The following is a 22,140-nucleotide window of genomic DNA, read 5'->3' as shown; positions in this document are numbered from 1 at the left end:
TGCATGTACGGAATTATTTGATACTCTAGTATGGTTAAACATGACTATAAATCATTATAACAACGTTTATAGGTCATAAAAGTCGAAAAGTATCATAGGTCCTCTTTAAGATTCAGCATCAATTATCTTATCTATAGTAATACACAAGACTCCTTGAATGGGATTTAAGTGCATATATTCTCCTCTCAAAGTGCACCAGATTCATACATTCAAATTTAAAGGGTACAAAAAACCTTCGGCTGGGGGGGCATGCCCCCGGACCCCCCTAGAGGGTTCAGGGGACCACACCACCACTGCTGAAAAAAATCCTGCGGGAAACACTGATAATTTATACATTTAATTTTTTTATGTATTATATTGATAACATCTTGACGTGTTTTTTTGTTGAGTTGTTCCTATTTGTTGAGGGAATGGGTAAGATCAGTGGCGCAGTGGGGATGGGGCAAGGTTAGAAGCACAAAGAGCTTCATCCCATCACATATGTAAGGAGACAGCTGGCGGAGAGCATAAGGTGTATAGTATAGATGGAGCAGGGATCAGAGGAGGAGAATGAGAGACAGCCAGGAGGATAAGAGCAGGAGACATGTCTTTCAGTGAGAAATGGGGTTAGAAACATAGCTACAAAAAGAAGAGAAAGAAAGAGCAGCTGCTGAAATAAAAGCTGGGCAAGCAGAGAAAGGGACAGCATTTCGGGCTCAGATTCGGAGCCTTTAAAGTCAGTCTGATGGAGCACGTACATGCGCAACCACACACAAATACACAACAAACACCAACACACACACAATTTTAAAGCTCTCTCTGGCAGAGATAAAGGCAGCAGAGCAGGATGAATGGCTGTTCAGCTCCATTAAACATCCACTGAATGAGACACACGGGTGTGTGTGTGTGTGTGTGTGTGTGTGATGTGAATTCAAACTCACTGGCATGAAGCCCGGAGGCAGGAGATGACAGAGCTGCAGGGCCCTCTCAGTCAGCTCGGACTGGCAGAGCACCACATCAAACTCCATGTCACCTTTCACCTCGTCTCCGTCCACACCACCACTCTGCACCTTGCTGCTGACGCCACTGACAGCCACCTCGCAAAGCATGGCTGACACCGCACACGCTAAAGAACAAAAGCACACACACATATGATTCTCTGGCTTGAGCTCTTCCTGACCAAACACATGAAGAGAAAACTGTTTGGCATCATCAAAGATCATCACCTGTATCTTGTGAAAAAATATTCAGGAAAAATGAATCATGCAGGCAAAGTAGCTTCCTAAACAACACAATCTTTTTTTAACTCCGCTAGCGTTTCTAAAATGGGGCTACAGTATCTATGGCTTCAAACAAATCTGCCTGTTAGCATGATATTAACAAAATAGCACATTTACAAAGTAATTTAGTCTCTTTGTAACGTGGTTATTGTTGGACACAACAACACTAACACTGTAACTCCCCACTGGTTTGTCTTGTCGGTCCATAATATGTTATTGTAATGTCATAATGTATTTTCTTGTGTGTTTGTCTGTAATGGAAAAATTTGATAAAATCTAAAAAGTAGGGGAGAACGGGGTAATTTGTCACACAGGTAGGTTGTCACAATCGTTATATCTCGGAACCAGAAGGCACTGTCTGTTAAATTTTGGTATGTAAATATCCACAACTGGGATCAGAGGTTACCTACATAGTCTTCCTTGGAGTTAGACTGCTGGATTTGAGGTGAGAGGACTTTTAGTGTTTTTCATGTCAAATTGAAAATATTTAGCTCCTCAGTATTTTTCTTCTAGGCTTTTACACAATGGGTTTATAACAAAACACTTGTTACCCTAAAAAAGTGTGAAGGGTAAGCTATAGTTTAGATTGTTTTTAACAAGCTAATTAGTTGTCCGATGGTTGTTGGCCTTGATGCTAGCAATAAATTCCAGTTGGGGTTGGTCGTCAAATTTGTTGGGGGGTTGGTTGTCACATGTTATCCAAAGGGTGCAGCCAGGAAAGGAACCCAATAACAAAAGAAAATGTCAAGCTGTATCCTCACTGACACCCCAGAGAAGGAGAGAATTGAGCAGGAAAGGCATCTAGCATGCAAAAGAGAAAAAGGGCAACAAAATCAAAACGACCCAGTGCATCCCAAACTAGACCAGTTGCCAAGGCTACTGCACCCCAGTGCACTCCACCCCAGCTGGGGAACAAGAAACAGAAGAGAAAGAGACAGGAGGAGGAATCTTCATCAGATGAAGAGGATAGTTTGTGTTTGGTTTGTATGGAAACGTTCTCCAGAACCTGTTCAGGGGAGGTAAGGGAGAAGTGTTGTATGTGCAACCAGTGGGCACACAATCTCTGCTTAGTTAGTGAGCAGACCCTACATTTGCCATCACTGTAACTCAGATAGTGAATGTGTGTATCCTAGTTGAGTAGGCTATTATTGTTAGACCTATTTGTTTTGTTCTTTATGTTGTTACATAAAGTAGGTTGGTCTTAATATGGATTTCATTTTTGTTAATTCCTTGCTCATTTTGTGTTAAGGTGCATAAAGTTATGTAGGCCTATTTTTCAACTTGACAATGAAATTAAACTTTCAAATGTAGTTCTGCTTTCTTGCCTTCTTTTTAAGATTTTTCCCATAAAGATAACATTGTGAGAAACAACCCCATAGTGTGTGAAAACCGACCCCTTGATGGGGTTGGTTGTCACAATGTGTTAGAGTGTCTTTGATGGTAAATTTCTTCTTTATTACAATAAGTTAGAAAAAGTGAGGGGTTCACATTTCAAGCCAACACCTTAAGCTTCAATTTAATGTAGGAATGACTATTGAAAGACGTTTAGGTGATGAGCAATTCTCACTAGAGTAAAAAGTGTGCCTACTTACCCCGGTCTCCCCTAAACTATAAAATGTAGTCAATAAATAGCTCCTGGTTCAAGAATGAACTGATGAAAATGTTCCCTTCCATTAATATTTGCATTAAAGCTACAGTGTGTTTAAAGTTCAGAAATAATCCTGGCGTGACAAAGGCTAAAACTCTCTCTCAAAGTTAGATTCTCTCATTGTAAAATCAAACACAGAAGACAGAAAATACATTGGTATTAATCGAACTGCACCATGGTAAATGGCGCCCTTTTGTTTAGTAACTGCATGAGCATACAGGATATCTCTATATTCACTTGACACAGTACTATGTTTTTTCTCTTATCAAAAATTAGAAACAAGCTTTGTTCTGGTAAATAATTTGAGTGCCTTGTTAACCTTAAGTTTAAATCTGCTATTCAAACAAATTTCTAAATACATTTAAAAAAACACTGTATTGATTAAATTTCAATTGACATAAAAGACTGCAGTAAGCACAATTGGTTTATGCTCTTGTGAAATGCATGCATTTTAAAATATAACAAGTTTTAAATTAATTGAGAGGTCGTCAAAAGCAGACTGTAGCCTGGTTTGAGGTAAATCTGGGTCTTACTGTTGATAATGTTCTGCCTGATTTCTATGGCTGACTCACTTATTCCAGGAGCAGCATTTGATTTGTCATCTCTAAATGTCACATAAAGACACAATTGGAAATTGGAACAATAAGACAATACAAGAACTGACAAAAGAACAACCAGCAGAAGAACTGCACTGCCACTGATGTTTCCTTTTTCACACTCAGAACAGTAAAAAAAGTACTTAAACTTTAAAAATGTCACATATCAAACTGATTTTTCATACTAACATGCCAACATTCAGAGCCAGAGCCAAAGCCAAGACCTTTATCCGAAAAATACGGTGCCTCTAGAACGCAGGGTCTCAAGATGATTTTAAGAGATTTTTTGTCATCGGCTCAAAAAACATGCATGCAAAGTAACTCACCACCAACAGCTTCCATAATAAAGGTGTTTGTGACAATCTGGGCATGGAGACTGAGGTGAAGTGTGGCTGCCAGAGATGGACTGGGCAAAATGAAAGGATCTTTCCTAAATGGAAGGACACATGGACCAAAAAAAGCAGGAAAGGGCAGTAATGCATACAGAGGTTTCACTGAAAGGAAAATTGGATTTTCGATAAGCAACCCAGTTTTGCCATGCAGAGCTTATCAGTGTTCTTAGTTTCTTCATTGACAGACAGAAAACTAACCTTGACGGCAATGCAGCAATGATGAGGTGAGGGGCGAGCAAAGACAAAGAATAGTGTACGACATCCACTACACTTCCCCCAAAACCGACATCTTTGTTTCTGAACAAGAGTTCCTCGGTGAGCCAGGCCACATCACGACACAGGACAGACACATGCACGCCCTGCAGAGGAGAAAATGAGATAGGGGCATTAACCATCTGATGACATTAGTTAGTGGCATGTGGGTATGACTCGGTGTGAAAGTCACACCCAGACACTAATAAACTACATGAAAAAAAATTGTGTTCATGAGCCCCTGCAAGATCTCTGCGACTGCTTTTTGGCACATTTTCTGTAGCGATGAGTTTTTGCAAACAACATTTACTAACAGAAAGAACAGGTTAACGCAGTGGTTCCCAACCTTTTTTGGGCTGTGACCCCATTTTGACATAAAACATTTCTGGCAACCCCAGAGAATTTTTTTTTTCTATAATTAGTTTTTTGAACATGTTTGTTATACTGTGTTGCAAATGCAGAGTAGCCAGGATCAGTGCACAAATTGACATCCCCGCACATCGTTTTTACCATTTCGATAGCAGCTGGCAATATTAATGTCTATACTATGCAGCTTCATAGCCCTAGCAATGAGATAGCTCACCTCCAAAGAAACTTTCAGGGCCTATTCACTAACAGTCACAGCCTTTTTGAAGTACACTTTGCTGCTTATTCAGCTCAGCAAATTTATTTTTGTAAGAAGATCTTGGTTTGCAGACACGCCCTTTGTGTGTTGTCTGAAAGTGCCTTTTGAGTTTGAATTTTGGAGACTGTGGTGGGGACCCTGGACCTTCTAGGGGAGTCCGGGAAGAAACATTTGAAACTTTTAATGTAAAATTCATCAATCTTGTGCACTTTGAGAATAAAACTAAGGCTAAATCAACTGTGTCCTTGTGAGCTATTTAGTACTTTTTTCTTGAAAATTTTTGGAAGCACAGAATTACAAAAAATCAGAAAGTACAGGTTTAAAAAATCCAGTCAGCTTCGGGAATTTTTCAAATAATCCCTTATCCCAAAGCTACTTCTCGCTTTGAAGTCTCCGTTTATTTTTTTAAATTAATCAATATAGGCCCCTGATCTTCGTGCCCCCGAACAATGTTATTTAAAAATAACTAAAATGTACTTCCACATGATAGGCCCCTGATCTCCCCTGGTTAAACTATAATTAGGGGAAACATCTACTTTGCCCGAATTGAGTGATAGGTTACACAATTAAGAAAAAGCAACAATGGGCCTGTTCATAACTAATTTATATATTTTTTGTAATGTAATGTTATCATGACATTTTTTTTAAACTAAATTTTGGGGGCCCCCCGGATCATCTTTTTTTCCTTTGCAATTAAAAAAACCTGGCCCCCCCAGGTACTTGGTGCCCTACGCGCTCTGCGTATAGGGAGCGGCGGCCCAACAGGGTGATGTATGCACCTTACGATGTCTGTACAGCAAAAGACTGGACACCAGACTGGTGGACATCACAGCCATGCAGGAGGTTGCAGCTAGAAATAAAGAAAACACACACACACACACACACACACACACACACACACACACACACACACACACACACACACACACACACACACACACACACACACACACACACACACACACACACACACACACACACACACACACACACACACACACTTATAGAACACTTTGCATACCATTAACACATCAGCTTAAGCAAATCTATTTATGATGGTGTACATAATCCAGGACCTACAGAAATTGAGGTGGAGGATGATGGCGATGCTGAGATCTCTTTCTGGATGAGTTGGCTCTCTGAGTTCAGATGCATCATGAGAAGGCAGGATCCACGACATCCTCCTTCGCCCAAACACGCAAGCAGTTCTTTTAAGATAAAGAAAGATGAGAAGAAAAAGGATGTCAGGAGTAATTTGATTTTTGATTGTCTAATTTACCTGTAGATATTGAAGGATAATCAGGTTTAGCTTATGATCAATGACCGGGTTATATAGCCGTTTTAATTGCTCACTGGATTCAAGTAATCTTCACATGCACACGGGATTAGGCATTACATGCAGATTGCATTGTTTTGACACAGTATCAGATTAAAATATTGTTCAAAGTAACGGAACAGCCCCAGTGAGCTGTTAAAGGAAGTGAGATGAATTCAACCCCAACCCCTCCAGCAACGTAGCAAGCTTTATTGTTTCCTCCTGTTGAGAAAGACTTGCGTTGCCATTGGCATACAATCACAGCTGCTCATGGTGGAAAAAGGCCAGTGATTTAATTACTTTTTTATTAAAACAAGACTTTATTTCGATAAAGGATATCTGTTAACAGATTAACTTGCTGCTCATCTGCTGTATTTCTGACAGAGTAGCATAAGAGTGTTTGCTGTATAAAAGTACATTAGCTGATGATACCACACTAATCACAGCTGTCCCAAATCCCCCAAGACTGAAATCTTAAGGATTACAATTTAAAGAAAAGATACACTGTTGGCCACATGCCATCAGAATGCGTTTAAGTAAATTGCATTCATTGTCAAGAGAGTTGCATAACAAATCATGTGAATTCCAGTATTTGCTCCAGTTGAAACCGCTTCATTTAGTCATATTGAATACATTTTTTAGTAATGATGAAGAGAGAGAACAGAGAGTACAATAAAATTTGCCGTATTCTCCTAATGGCCTTTATGAGAGTTCAGATCTCGTATTTCTGAGAACAAAAGTATCATGTGAGTGTGGGTGACATACAGTCATATGAAAAAGTTTGGGAACCCCTCTCAGCCGGCATTATAATTGACTCTGCTTTCACAAAAAAAATATAAAAGTGGTATGTCTTTAATTTACCAGGAACAGTTAAGTACTGGGATGTTTTCCAAACAAAGATTTTTTGAAAAGCAGTATTTGGTTGTATGAAATAAAATAAAATGTGAAAAACTGTCTGTGCAAAAATATGGGTACCCTTGTGGTTTTGTTGATTTTAATGCCTGTAACAGCATGTAAAACTGATGACTTTAAACACAAAGTTGGTTGGATTATGTTGTTAAGCCTTGAACCTCATATAATTGTCTGTTTAATCATGAGAAAATGTATTTTAGGTGCCTAAATGCAAGTTGCACTTCTCTTTGACTCTCTGCTGAAGTGAGACAGAATGGGATCATCAAAACAGCTCCCAAAAGATCTGAAAAACAAAGATTGTTCATTGTCATGGTTTAGGGGAAGGCTACAAGAAGCTTTCCCAAAGGTTTCAATTGTCAATTTCGACTGTAGGGAACTTTGTCAGGAAATGGAAGGACACAGGCATAGTGGCAGTTAAACCCAGGCATGGCAGACCAAGAAAAAAACAGGAGCGGCATAGGTGGAGGATGGTGAGAATGGTTGCACACAACCCACAGATCACCTCCAAAGACCTGCAAGAACATCTGGCTGCAGATGGTGCATCTGTACATCGTTCAACAATTCAGCGCAATTTGCACCAAAACATCTGCTTTTTATGAAGACCAAATAACTTAATTTTTGTCTCATCAGTCCAAAGCATTATCTTCCAATATGAAGCTGGCTTGTCTAAATGAGCTTTTGCATACTCCATGCAACTGTATCTGTGGCGTGGGCGCAGAAAGGGCTTCCTTCTCATCACCCGGCCACACAGATGTTTTGGTGCAAATTGCACTGAATTGTTGAACCATGTACAGATACACAATCTGCAGCCAGATGTTCTTGCAGGTCTTTGGATGTGATTTTTGGGTTGTGTGCAACCATTCTCACAATCCGCCGCATATGCCGCTCTTGTACTTTTCTTGGTCTGCTAGACCTGGGTTTAACTGCAACTGTGCCTGTGTCCTTCCATTCCCTGACAACGTTCCTTACAGTAGAAATTGACAATTGAAACCTTTGGGAAAGCTTCTTGTAGCCTTCCCCTAAACCATGACAATGAATAATCTTTGTTTTTAAGATCTTTTGGGAGCTTTGATGATCCCATTCTGTCTCACTTCAGCAGAGAGTCAAAGAGAAGTGCAACTTGCATTTAGGCACCTAAAATACATTTTCTCATGATTAAACAGACAATTCTATGAGGTTCAAGGCTTAACAACATAATCCAACCAACTTTGTGTTTAAAATCATCAGTTTTACATGCTGTTACAGGCATTAAAATCAACAAAACCACAAGGGTACCCATATTTTTGCACAGCCAGTTTTTCACATTTTATTTTATTTCATACAACCAAATACTGCTTTTCAAAAAATCTTTGTTTGGAAAACATCCCAGTACTTAGCTGTTCCTGGTAAATTAAAGACATACCACTTTTATATTTTTTTTGTGAAAGCAGAGTCAATTATAATGCCGGCTGAGAGGGGTTCCCAAACTTTTTCATATGATTGTAACACTCTAGACCCAGGTACTTTATGTGCATACAAGCGTATAAAAAAAGCTAAGCTATATCGCTTAAAAATGGGAGCGTGTGCAATACATTTTATGAGGTGCTTATCTGAGGCAATGCTGGAGAGATATGAGTGTTTTATTTTTGAGTCTTAGCTGTGCATGTGACAGAGAGAGCGGGCTAAATCTGACTATATTAATACACAAGGCCAACAGACAGCAACATTGTTTATCTCAAACAAGAATAAATAAACTCAGTGTGTGCACCTCTGTAGAAAAAGTATTTGTAAGTAAAAAATTTTAATTTTCATTATGGCAGCCAACCCACTTTGTATACATGGGAAACAAAAAAGAGGCTTAAAAAGCTGAAACTTCAGACATACAGAGAGACAAACAGAATGGGGAAGCATCGCACAGACACAGTGTTAAGTACCAGAGCATGCTAATGATGTAGTCATGCACAAAAAAACTCAAACTGCTCACATGCTGATAACAATCCAATCTTACTATCTCTCTCTGCCTCTTTTCATCTATCAGTTGCATCCTGCTCACTCAGAAGAATTTAATATACGAAGGGAGAAGCCACTTTGCTCGTCAGATGCCAAGCAGAGACTGAGTGAGGATGTTATTTGCTTTCCGTTATCTTACTCACTGGCAGACTGTGTAATGTTGATAGTAATTGGACCGAGTATAAGAGGATGAAAACTCTCATCGGAGCTTGCATCGTATCAGTGCCAGATTCAAGGTTTAAAGGAAAGTTTATCATCAAAGTTTAAGCGAATGGAACTTTTCAATTTCACAGATGTTAGATTAAACAAAATAGAAATCCGAATTCCATTGTGGTTTGTTTACATATAGTGTAAACACTCGTTTGTGCATGCAGGTGTGTACACAGGTGCTTTAATTACCTGTTGTTGAGGATAACAGGCAGCAACAGGTCCTGTAGAGGGAGCCATTCATCTACAGTGCACCTCCCTGAATCGCACATCTCCTACACACGCACACACACTCTCTCAAATAGCTGCACAATAGTGTATGTAAATCATATTCATGCTAAGGTAGACTAAGTAAATAAAATTATATAGTTTTCATTAAAACATTAAATTCCAACTTGTTTTGTTTAAAGCAGCTACGAGTAACATTTAAATATCTTTCAAACAGCCTCATGTTTCCTCTGATAATCATAAATTACCTGTAACAGCAAACGAGACCATCAGTGCAAAGAAAGACGTTTTTATATAGTTTTTATTACTGCATTTGGTCTGGTCGCACACCCAGTCCGATTTTCGGTTTACGCAGGCAGGCTCTATGGTCACATATTCGTATTGGTCACAGATTTCAGTGTAGCGCAGCAACGCGATTTGAGAAGCCTATCCCTCCAGGGGCCTCATTTATAACGGTGTGCGTAGAAACCATCCTAAAACATTGCGTCCGCACAAAGCCAGAAATGTGCTGCGAAAAAAAAATTCAGATTTATAAAACTGTGCGGCGCACAGTTGCAAGCAATCTTCCCTTTACAAATACCCACCTGCGGTGAATTGTGCGCAGACGATCTCCACCCCGTGTCCTCCCACTTCACCTCCCAATTTCATCCCACAATCTACCATACATGGCGAATGCTAAATAGCTCCTGAATATGATGACGCTCTTAATAAGTACGGAATTTTGACTGACATGAGGAAAGAAGGGAGGCAACCGGCTGCAAAGAAAGCGACTGTGAAGGAAGAAACCCCTGACGTGCATGTGCTGCAGCAACTGTCACACACACGCGCGCGCTTATCACATATCATGATTGGCACAGTCGTTATAGTCTTTGTAAAGAAGTTTCGCCCAACTTTGTGCTGTATGCAATATCACGTATTAGCGTACCTGTAGTATATGTAGCTTATATAAAATATGTTGTGACAAGTGAAATAATGCCTATAGTCTATTCGAGAGAATTGTTTATCTCCCGTGAGATCCACACATTTCCAACAACGTCAGATTATAGTTTAATCTTCCAGGGTGAATTGTTATGGGAAAGAGATGCGTGTAATGATTTGCTAAATTCATAACATGATTTTATCTAACGAAATATACAGTTTTAATTAATATCTGTTGGGCTTAACTTTGTACAAACCTACTTTTTACACACCTCTTAAAATTTGCTCTCCCGCTGGCCACTCACGGAAACACCTCCCGACGTATAGGATATTATTATAAAGTAGCGCTATAATATTCAACGTATAAAATATAACCAAAACATGTAGACCTAGGCTACTTGATAACTAATTCAACCTACATCACAACTGTATGCCATAGACTACAGTAGCCATATATTATATTTTATTGACTAAATATATTGGGTGCCAAGCATCATTTGTCTGTGTGTTTCTGATGACTGAGCTTTATTTCGTGGTGTTGCCATTGAGTGTCGCTGATTCCCCGAGTCAGGAAAACCTTGCGGTAGCTCTACGCATGGTCGAAAGTTGGCGTGGGAATACGCACACTTCTCCGCAAAGAATGTTTTTATAAATACCAACGTTTGTCACCGCACATTTTCCCGCACATTTCTGTCCGTCTACGCAAGGTTTTTGTGCGCCGCAAGCTTTATAAATGAGGCCCCAGGTGAGGGAAGGGGAGCGGGAGCCTTGTTTGAGACAGTTATTTGTTGTCATAATGACTGATAACGGGGCTGAACCATCAAAGAAAAAAAAGAGAATGCAATGAAGAAAAGCTAAAAGGGAGAGTGATATACGGGCGGGAGGAGGACGTTTCCAAGCAACGTGTACACAATTTCACGGGAGCGAACTAGACCGCAGTGTTTACTCCTAAATGAATGAGCGGTACTAACACTAAGTTTACTTTGCTTCACCATCATCAGACTATCATTATTAATCTGAAATAGTCTTTATTTACAACAACATAAACATATTACCTCATTGTGATCCATACTAACTGCCGTCTCTCGTTCAGTCGCTGTGAGGACACGGAATCTTTCAGCTCCGTGAGAGTAGTTAGGTGACACTGCATCAACTCATTGCAATCAGGTGTGTGTGGCACTGACTGGCATTAGTTGATGCAGTGTCACTAACCACTCTCACTGAGCCGAAAAGAGTCCGTGCCCTCACACTTTCAACACACAGACATGCACTATATTGCGCCCTACCCATTTGACACTTGCACGCCCGGCACGCGCTAGAAAACAGCTTTACGACAGCTGCCATCGTAAAAATACTACCGCTTTTGTCGAAAGGGGCCGCCAACGGACAAAGTTACTCGTAGTGGCTTTAAGATCATAATACATGTGAGTGGTCAAAGGTGATGATTAAAGGGACAAAAAAATAAATAAAGATACTTTTACTTAAGATCTCTTTAATTTTTTTTTAAAGCACATCAACACTAAAGCCCAGTGCCAATTCCCCGCGTCACCTTAACCCCACCCATCGAAATGGCAATCCCCCATGTAGGGGTAGGGTTCTTCTATCAGTCGTCTCTTTACTTTCACTTCAATTTAAGTTCCTTGTGTGTCGTTTCATTAGCCTTAACTCGCTAACATGAAAACCACACGCGTGAGTGCACAGAACAGCATCCGGGAGCAGAAAACCTTCATCGCGTGCGCACATTTCTCAGGGGGTTGAGTGACGAGCTCGAGCCCGACAGTCTGTATGTGCAGGCGAGTATACGCGCCCTCAACACTCGCTCACGTTCGTAGTTTGCAGACGGATTGTTCTTAATGTCAATAATTTCTTTGAACAGCACTGGATTTCCTTTTGGTAAATGACGTGTGATCTATCAGCGTTATCATGGATGTATTTGGCACGTTCAGGCTGGTGACGATGCAGCGGCTGCCTGCACACATTGTGTGGTTACGTCATCGCTACTTTAGAGCTGCTCTACCTGAAACACGGTCAAAATCCATACCGTAGCGCAAATTATAATACACCCCTACCTACATCTATAAGGTATGATGTGCTGTCATATCATAGCTTATAGCAGTACACATTTTAAATGGTTATAAGCTTAAGTTTGGTAACCACTGTTAATTATAAGCAGGTCTATGATGAACTTTCTGCTGTGCACCTTGAGAGAAAAGGGCTGAGCGAGGTGGATCCTCACACTTCCTCCTGGTTTCCTCCAGAGAACAGACCAAAGCCACTGCAAAACAGAGCTTAAGCCAACCTGTGAGGATATGTAAAACACACACACATTAATTGAATAGCTAAATACAGCAAATTAGCAATTATATCACAATGAGGGGTGACTGTGGCTCAGTTGGTAGAGCGGGTCGGCGGTTCGATCTCCGCCCTGCCACCTGTGTCATAGTTGTTGTGTCCTTGGGCAAGACACTCCACCCACCTTGCCTCGTGTGAATGTCGATAGTTAGCCTGCTATCGGTGTATGAATGTGTGTGTGAATGGTAACGTGTAAATGGGGACAGGTCTCCCTTGCAAAAGAGTCTTCGGTCTCAATGGGATTTACCTGTATAAATAAAGGTTAAAAAAAAAATGAGGCCTTTTCCTTGGGTTGGACATTTCTGCAGCAAAACCACTAATGAGCAGGATCTATGATGAGCAGTAAGACTAGGGCTGCAACTAACGATTATTTTGATAATCGATTAATCTGTCGATTATTTTCTCGATTAATCGATTATTAATCGACTAGTGTTTTGGTCCGTAAAATGTCAGAACATGGTGAAAAATCTTGATACATTTTCCAAAGCCCATGTTGACGTCCTCAAATGTATTGTTATGTCCAAAACACACAGGTATTTCAGTTTACTGTCATAATAGGATTAAAGAAACCAGAAAATATTCACATTTGAGAAGCTGAAATCAGGGAATTTGGACATTTTTTATTAAAAATGTATTCAAAACGATTAATCGATTATCAAAATAGTTGGCGATTATTTTAGTAATCGATTAATAATCGATTCGTCGATTAATCGTTGCAGCTCTAAGTAAGACATAGTAAATATCCAGTCAGAGTGTGTGTTTGACTAGTAGAACTCTACTATTCTGTATGAGCATGTATAAGTGAATGACAGAACAAAATTATGAAGCCACAACCTTGTTATGGCAATTAACCAAAAGCAACACCCACTCTCCGCTATCATTTCATTGCAGATAACAGAGGGCAAGACTAATAGAGACTAATAGCAATCATAGTTACTTATAGTAACTTATCATAGTTAAAAAATTAAAACCTCAACTAATCAAACAAGCAACGGACATCAGAGATAGACACACCAGGGCTCCAGACTAACCTTTTTTAACCTTACACGAACATTTTTAGGGGCACAAGCGGAACATTTAGGTGTATACCTTAAATTGACCTGCAACACACTCTCTCAGTTACAGGTAACAGGTTGCGCATGTGCCTGTAGCACTGTCTAAATAATTGTCGCAAAATGCACAATAAATCTTAAAAGTGGTCAGATTAGCCTGAGTTATGAGAATGGTGCTAACAATTTCAAGTATCTCTTTATGTAAAAACATTTAAATAATGCAAAATCCATATCATGGCATAATGTGACACCTGTGATGGTGAGATACCCCCCCCCCCCCTCAACGACCTTTGAGGCAGCTCCAACCGTTGTACATGTTGATAAGCAGGACAAATCAGTAAGCCAAAAACCCAATACATGGTTTCACCGTATGACCGCCCAACCCTAGGCTCATATTAAGTTTAATTTGCGTGTACTCACATCAACCTGTATGTTGGTCTTGGGCACACAGTCATAGGAGATGCCTACAGGGACCAGACTGACATCGGGCACAGATCCCTCTTTGATGAGCTCTCTGATGCGAGCCAGCCACTGACCACCTCGGCCAGACTCCACTGACACACCAACACTTATCGCCTGGCCCTCATGTAGCAGCTCACGTACCAGCTGAGGAGAGAGGGAAGAGAGCGGAGGAGTTATAAAAGATGGCAGTGACAAAAGTCTGAAAAGTCCTGGCAGTAGGGGGGCAATTAACATAAAATGCCTGCCATGCATCTATTTAAATATACATAATGTAGCACAACATACCTCGGAGGGAATACAAAAAGGCAGGAAAACAAGGCAGCACAGAGAGAATAAGTCAAATTGCTGGAAGCAGGCAGGATAAAGAACAGAAATAAAAAGGGACAGTGGGGGACACTTCATGACATTCAGAGACACTTCCCTTGCCCCAAGTAATGTTTTGCCCTTACAGACAAGGAAAATTCAATTACTATTGAACAGCAGCTTAGCAGGCCTACACTCAATAAACAATAAAGGTCTATTAACATTGAAATACAACCAATAAACCAGACGGCTTTCTCACGCAAAACCAATATGCTTACTCACATAAATGGTCAATGAGAAAAACAACACTACTCAATGCGTCTCCCATAAACAACCTGTTTATGTTACACTGTGGCTGTAGTGTTATAAATTAATGTCAAACAGAGGTTTTATTGAGCTGTATAGCACAATATTGATCTTAATAAAGCCTGTAACACCTCCAATTGAAATATATCTTTGAGTAAACTGATGGAGAACAAAAGAGCACCCTTGCTAAATACAAAGAGATAAAGATATGATGAGCATGTGTTGAGTATGATTAAAAATCAAGTAAATAGGGAGACAGCATTACACCAAGAGCACCAAGAAGCTACTACGGGAAAATGTGACAGACCTAACAAAGGAGAGGGGGAGCCATACATGCAGACCACATTTATCTCTCAAATAAGGCCAAATAACACAAATGACCCTCATATAATAATATATACAACCTGTTCAGACCTGCCAAGCTCACACAATTAAACTAACCACCATTCTTCTCCGTGTTTCTCTGCCTTCTCCTCATTGCTTTGTCACTCCAACCAAATCCAAAGCTGCAATCTCTGTTGCAAAAACTCAAGACCCATGGTAATTTTGAGAATGAATAGAGAGTGGGACGAAGCTGGGGAATGAGGGAGAGGGAATAAAAGATAGGTTGTGTTCAAATTGAAGACCTGACTGTAATAACACCCCACCATGAAGTGCAATAAACATTGTGTGTGTAATGTAAGAGAGTATGAATTGAACCGACAGCACATACACTAAACAGCCAAATCACTAGGACAGGTATATTTTGCTTACCCTGCAATTTCATATAATCACTGGCTGTCTATTAAGTTTTTTTCTTTTTTCTTTTCCAGCAAAAAGCATTTAGCAACACGTTTTCTGATTCGTGGTCCAGTACTTGTTTCCCATTAACTAGTAAACAGACCATTTTAGGGTTCACATACACAGCTAACGGGGAACCGCTCCAATTGTCAGGCTGGAATGGTTTGTACAAAGAAGGTGTTTTTATGGTTAGTGACTATAGAAGCCCTATTGAAACCGCCAGGATTTTTATTCCTTTTATTAGGGCCCGAGCACCGACCGGTGCGAAGCCCTATTGAAACCGACAGAAATGTGATTGGTTGTTTATAGGAAGAGATTGTAATCACTAACCACAAGCTATAATCAAGGCTAATGGATACATTATCTTCATGTAGCTTCTCCCAAGTGCATCTTGAATTGACAATGATACATCATTTACATTTTAGTAGGTAAAATAGTAAAAGCCATGATGATGTGGCTCTAGGGATAACAGTGTTGGTGTCAGTTGATTGGTCGTTACAACACTTTGTTCCAGACTGAAATATCTCAGGAGCTACTGGATTGATTACCATGACATTTGGTAGATATGCATGGTCCCCACATGATGATTACACTGTGCTGAGGTTGGTGATCCTCTGACTTTTTGCCTAGGTCCACCATGACCACATGTTGACATTATTCATTTTGAGGGAAACATTTTAACTATGGGGACAGATTTCCATGAAAAATGGTCCAGACATTTATGGCCCCCTCTGGAAAAATTGTAATAACTTTGAACGCCCTCACTTCGACATACTGTTGTTTCGTCCAAAACTATAGTGTTTGACCAAAACCTGCACATCTAAAGATATTTCCATAATTCTCAAAGGTACTTTGTGATAATGAAGCTTAGCGAAAATTCTACAGGAAGACGGAATAACTGCACTATTCTTTATTTGCAGATCATCCCTCAGTTCATTCATGGTCTCGCCTAGTTGCTGCTTCAACTAATTCAGCTCATCATGGGAGGTTCCCTCTATTAGCTCAAACCTATCACATTCACTTTAACATCTGTGAGCTAATCACCTTGTTCCTGTCAACGTTTAAAACCGTCATCAACTTGCTGTCAGTCAATTTCAGCGACCGATGCTATTTCAATGATGGATGCAACCCTCCTCCACCCCATTCACCTCCAGTCCTCATCACATCATCATCAGCATCATCCAGACCTTCAGCTCTTTACCGCCACTAGTGTCTAGGCTCCATCGGGGGGGTATTCTGCTCAGCCCAGGATTTTGCTGTCCCCTTCAGATGATTTTTTCGATGGGGTCTAATCGCCAAAGACTCTTTGAATATCTCCAGCACATTTCAATAAATGAATTGTTCATTCTTAACCTTTTCGTTTATGAAGTCTCTTGTTACGGCCGACCATACCAGGCTAGTTAATCGGCCAGTAACCGTTAAATAAACTAGACCAAAACCAGAGTTAACGCTTAAACAATAGTGAATGTTTATTAAATCAATCCCTAAAACTCACGTCAACCGGAGGGCTGTGAAAGAAAAGCATAACGAGAGGAAGCCTGGGGCAGCCACAGTTGGACTGCTTTATTAACCAGGACTTCCTCCCACTAAACTATACCCCGGCCCCTCTAAACTATGATCAAAACAAAGAAACACTAAATTAACAGCCCTCCGTTAATTAAATCATAAAGCTCAACACAACAAAGAAATAGACGGCACGTCAGCAGCCGAGAGCAGTCCGCCGTGAGTGAGAGCCAGCCACCAGCACAGGGCTTCTCCCGTCATAAAAAAAAACAGACAAAAAAAAAAACACAACAGTCGCAGACCCTGACTTACAAGCGCGACACATTTCATTTTTCATTTAACTTTTATTTATCCTCGAGAGACCAATTGAGGGGTGACCCTCATTTTCAATGACGTCGAGTCAAAACAAATTCAAAACAACAATACAAACAAAATATTCAATGCAAAAACATCAAATACACAACAAGTGAAGAGAAGAAAAAACAAAACGATTGAAACATTTACAGAGTGGGGAAGAGTGGCAGCAATTAAAAGGCATAAAGTACAATATAGTCTAATTAAAACAGTTACAAGTAGAGTTTGGCAGATCCAAGATAGTCTGTTTAAATTGGCCAAAGGATATGAATGTATTTAGTTTAATTTTTAGCTGTAAGTTGTTTCAGGAGTCAGGTGCACTGAAGCTAGGAGTCAGGTGCACTGAAGCTAAAAGCTGTCTTTCCCAGCTTACCAGACACAACCAGTCCCGTACCTCACCTCGGCCCACCAGCCTCCCAAACAGTGTTAATTTTGGTAGCAAATTCTGATTTAGTCTTAGTCTTTTGAATATCACACCATTTAGTCTTAGTCCTATTTAAATCATCTAAAATCTTTTAGTCTTAGTTTACTAAATATAAGCAGCTTTTAGTTGACTAAATCTACAGCGGGCTTCGTCGACTAAGTGTTTCTCTTCATTGAATGGTATTAAGGTTTGAATATGCAATACAGACACAGATTTAATGGTTGTAATACAAAACATGTATTCTATTTAATTCGTAATAATCTCACATAAAATCAGTGTACCTGACTGGATAGGGGGGAGGGGGGGCTTTAAGAGCCTTTGCCCGGGGGCCCATTATCTCATGATCCGTCTATGAACCAACTGGATTCCACAATCTTTTTTATTTTTGCGGGGAGCATGCACAAGCATTTATAAAAAATAGAAAATAAAGAAAATAAAAGAAATAAGTGGGGGGCCCCACACTAGGTCTTGTGGCCCCGAACGGGCCCCGAGATCGTTAAGGCCGCCCCTGGGCAGCAGCAGCAGCATGCAGTTATGTGCTGATAAAATTGAGCAACTGCGCTTTCCTTTAAGCAACACTGCTGCCGCTGTGTTCGGACTTCTTTTGCATCAAAGCCTTTTTGATAATAAAATTTGAGGTTTTAATTGAACGTTGTCCATGCGTCGGAGTTGATTGTAACTTACTCGGGTGAAAACAGAAACTAACGGAGGGAGGCGGCAGTTTCACATTTAATTTCCTATATAGTTGCGCAGTCAGTTTGGGGACATGGCTCTGTGTATTCAAGCTCGAGACACAGCCAAACAGATCGCGGAACTTAGCCGTTCCCCTAGACAACGTTAACGGGCAGGATATCCCTGACTATCAATTTGTCCATCAAACCGCTGAGTTTTTCTGCACGTCGGCTCTCTCCACCCGCTCACACTGGCGAGTTCTCCCGTCGATTTTCACCGACAGGGTTGCATTCGCTGCTTTGCACTGATTGGATTTCTTCCCAACTTGTCCCACAGTTCTGATTGGATCTCTTCTCCATTCGTCCCGCCCTAACAGTTTCGTCTCGTTCCTATTCGTAGACTATAGTGTCAGTTATATTAGTCTCAGTCTTCGTCATCATATATGCCTTTTTATTTAGTTTTGATTTAGTTTTTGTGCGTGAAAAAGGTTTGTTGACGAATATTTTTCGTCATAGTCTTAGTCTACGAAATTAACACTGCTCCCAAAACAGACCACAGTAGCCCGACCAAAGTCAGCAACACGCTGCAGACATGATCCGATCCATCAGCCCTGTCAACCAGACGACCGGGAGAGCTCCACGAGCTCAAACCAGGCCCAGCAACCCCATGCTCCAGCCCATACTCCCAAGACGACCCCGCTTGTTCAGGTTGACACGGCAGGCTTGCCGTTCAATTGGAGTACCACCCGTCTCCAGTACAACCATTCCGCCAGCACTTTCAGCACTAGACAGCGTCCAAACAGGTATTTCAGTTTCAGCACTAGACGGCGTCACAACATGGGCACAGCCAGGTTTACCAACAACTTTACACACCTCCTCGGAGAATTCACCGAGCCTAACACCAACCGGACTATGACCCGTCTCCGCCGAAATAGCGCAACTCACTCCTCCAACCTCCCCAATGGACAACCTGCCAGAAGAAGGTGTGGCAGCTACGCTCAAGAACCTGTCAGATAGACCACCACCGTCATTCTCCCAAGACTTGTTTGGTCATCGCACATGCAAAAAAAAAAACAGGATTTTTCCGAGCCTAACGTTACACCCTGTAACCATAGGAACCGCCGTCACTTCAGGCTTGACCAACCCCCTACCACCAGCTAAATTATTTCCCAAACAAAGAGACGAACATCGACAACCACTGGACCGGAGACCAAATCTGACTCAAGGTACCCTGGCGCGCCCCTGCACTCCGTCCCAAACCTCCGGAAAATGACACCGGAATCAGACTCACTAGAATAAATGACTGAGACTCAGCTGTATCCCTCGGAACGATTAATGGGACTTGTTCCTCCTCTCGCTCTAAAGACACAGCGTCCCACATCAAGAATGGTGTATAGATGTCTAGCTCCGACTTCAGAGACTCAGAAGCCACCTCCGACACAGGTTTAGAATTATTATTTTTTTTTTAAGATTTTTTTTTTGGCATTTTTATGCTTTATTGACAGTGTAGAGACAAAGTTGAAATGGGGAAGAGAGGGGAGTGACATGCAGAGAACGACCGGGCAGGAATCAAACCCGGGTCCGCTGCTGGGCGAGGCCCATGGGGGGGACGCCCTACCAACCGAGCTAAGGGCGCCCCCCGGTTTAGAAGTTTTAACACAAACCACTGACTTCACAGCAGGTTTCTTTTCTCCCTGTAAAGCACAACAATTGGCGACCATGTGCCCCGGTTTATTACAATAGAAACACACTGGACGTTTCCTCGTGCCCCGTCCCTCCCTGGTGGCCTTCTCCTCCACCCCACTAGCAGTGCTGATCTTACCCCACTGGACAGAGACACCATCATTGCTCTCAACATGACTTTATTGCGACACCGTTCTCTCAGACACAGACATATATGCTTCCAACACGGCAGCTTTAAATTTGTCAAAATCCAGACTATCTTCAACAGACAAAGCCGCATAAACCTCCCGTGCCTGACCAGTGATTACACTCTGCAGCATCACCACTTAAAAGTACTTGCGACATGCTCAAAGAGAGTAAAAAACTTGTCCACCTCCTCCTCAGAGAAAACTGGAATAGGACGAATGTGTTCGGTGACATCGAACGCAGCTGGCTGTATACATGCTGCGCTTTTTGGCACAGCCGCGCTCATCTCCAGCTCTTTTAAACGCACCAAACGACTCGTCTCCACCTCAAACTTCCTATTCTCAAAAAGATAAGTTACTTCTTTCTTTTTTACTTCTAGCTTACGCAATTCTACCACAAGCTCCTTCATTCTTACCTGCTCGCTAAAGCCCGCCCCTTCAGACTTAGGAGGGGTAACCGCGCCCCGCTCCACCAACACTCCCTGCTGAACCAAAGCAACAAACAGCTGCGCCCTAATCAGCCCCCTGCCCGTTTTACTCATCAGAACGTTATATCTTTCCGCAATGAGTTTCAAGTGCTCTACCGTGCACCCATCCAATTTCTCAGTGGTTGGGCCACCCACAATAGACGGCACGTCAGCAGCCGAGAGCAGTCAGCGGTGAGTGAGAGCCAGCCACCGGCACAGGCCACGCCTTAAGGCTCCGCAGGAGCGCCTGCCCCCCAATCAGGACACCTGGGAGAGAGAGAGTGAAGGAGGAAACAGGAGGAAAGCACACAAGGCGGGAGCCGTAACATCTCTCATGATTGAACTAAGAACATGATAAAACCATGCTAAACTAGCAAATCATTGCCATTGAGAACATGTTAGCCTGAGGTTGGCATTTAGCCCATAGCCCTGCTGGGCACAGTTCAGCCTCCTGGAGCTGCTAGCATGGCTAGCCAAGGCCACTATCTTACCTCAAACCTCATAAAACTATGATCATAACAGATATTGCCATTTCCTAATTCTCCTTAAACACAAACCATCTTAAGACATTTTACTTACGGTGGTAATGGCAGGTGAGTATAGACTGTCCATCTCAGCATCCTGCTCAGTCAGTGCCGAAGGTGGCAGGAGGAGCACACCTACTTTCTGCAGGATTGATCTATAGGATATATAAAGAAGACTCATCGTCATGTATCTCACATAACTTATTTGATTAAAATAAGCATGTAGGGATGCTGCATTGTCATACCGCATTAAAATTAATTTGACTGATGCAATAACATGGTGTTGTGAGTTAAAGTAATACATTCAGCTTATTTCTGGTAAAGAGGTTTTCTATATTATTTGTGTGGGAAGATATTGTATTTTCCATAAACAAATATAGTTTTTCATAACTCAGAGCTACTTTATTGGCCTCTCTTACAGTATGGGGGTTTGTATGCCTATGACTCTACCTTAGGGATGAGCTGTTAATCTGCACGGGACAAACAGTGTAGGGGACTCTCAGGTTGCGACTGAAGAGCACCAGATGGATGAGAGCACAGTCCATGACGCTCTGACGCACATGCACATAAACCAGCGGAGATCCCTGAATTACAGAACAGAAGCAGCTTTAGATAAAGAATATTCTTCACAGTCATTAACTATGGGAAACAATGTTAGCAGGGAAACAAAATTTGACAATATTATTTTTCTCTGAACTCAAATACCATGCAGTAAGATATTAAGTGTATCAAT

At 41.4% G+C, this 22,140-nt stretch overlaps 1 protein-coding gene across 1 annotated transcript in view; it reads right to left on the bottom strand.

Annotated features, from left to right (window-relative positions):
• The window catches only part of gpat2 (glycerol-3-phosphate acyltransferase 2, mitochondrial), a gene marked incomplete at both ends in the record, with an annotated part of 49,733 nt that overhangs the window by 11,116 nt on the left and 16,477 nt on the right, over window positions 1–22,140 (bottom strand). The window contains 10 exons of the mRNA XM_080044341.1: window positions 921–1,105; window positions 3,830–3,933; window positions 4,094–4,254; window positions 5,552–5,622; window positions 5,853–5,980; window positions 9,388–9,470; window positions 12,542–12,640; window positions 14,166–14,351; window positions 21,463–21,562; window positions 21,858–21,991. Of these exons, the coding sequence (XP_079900467.1) occupies window positions 921–1,105; window positions 3,830–3,933; window positions 4,094–4,254; window positions 5,552–5,622; window positions 5,853–5,980; window positions 9,388–9,470; window positions 12,542–12,640; window positions 14,166–14,351; window positions 21,463–21,562; window positions 21,858–21,991 (1,251 nt within the window). The remainder of the gene's footprint in view (window positions 1–920; window positions 1,106–3,829; window positions 3,934–4,093; window positions 4,255–5,551; window positions 5,623–5,852; window positions 5,981–9,387; window positions 9,471–12,541; window positions 12,641–14,165; window positions 14,352–21,462; window positions 21,563–21,857; window positions 21,992–22,140) is intronic.

This window comes from Ammodytes marinus (genome assembly GCF_949987685.1).
Source record: "Ammodytes marinus genome assembly, chromosome: 2".
NCBI lineage: Eukaryota > Metazoa > Chordata > Actinopteri > Uranoscopiformes > Ammodytidae > Ammodytes > Ammodytes marinus.
This window is presented reverse-complemented; position numbering and strand designations above follow the sequence as displayed.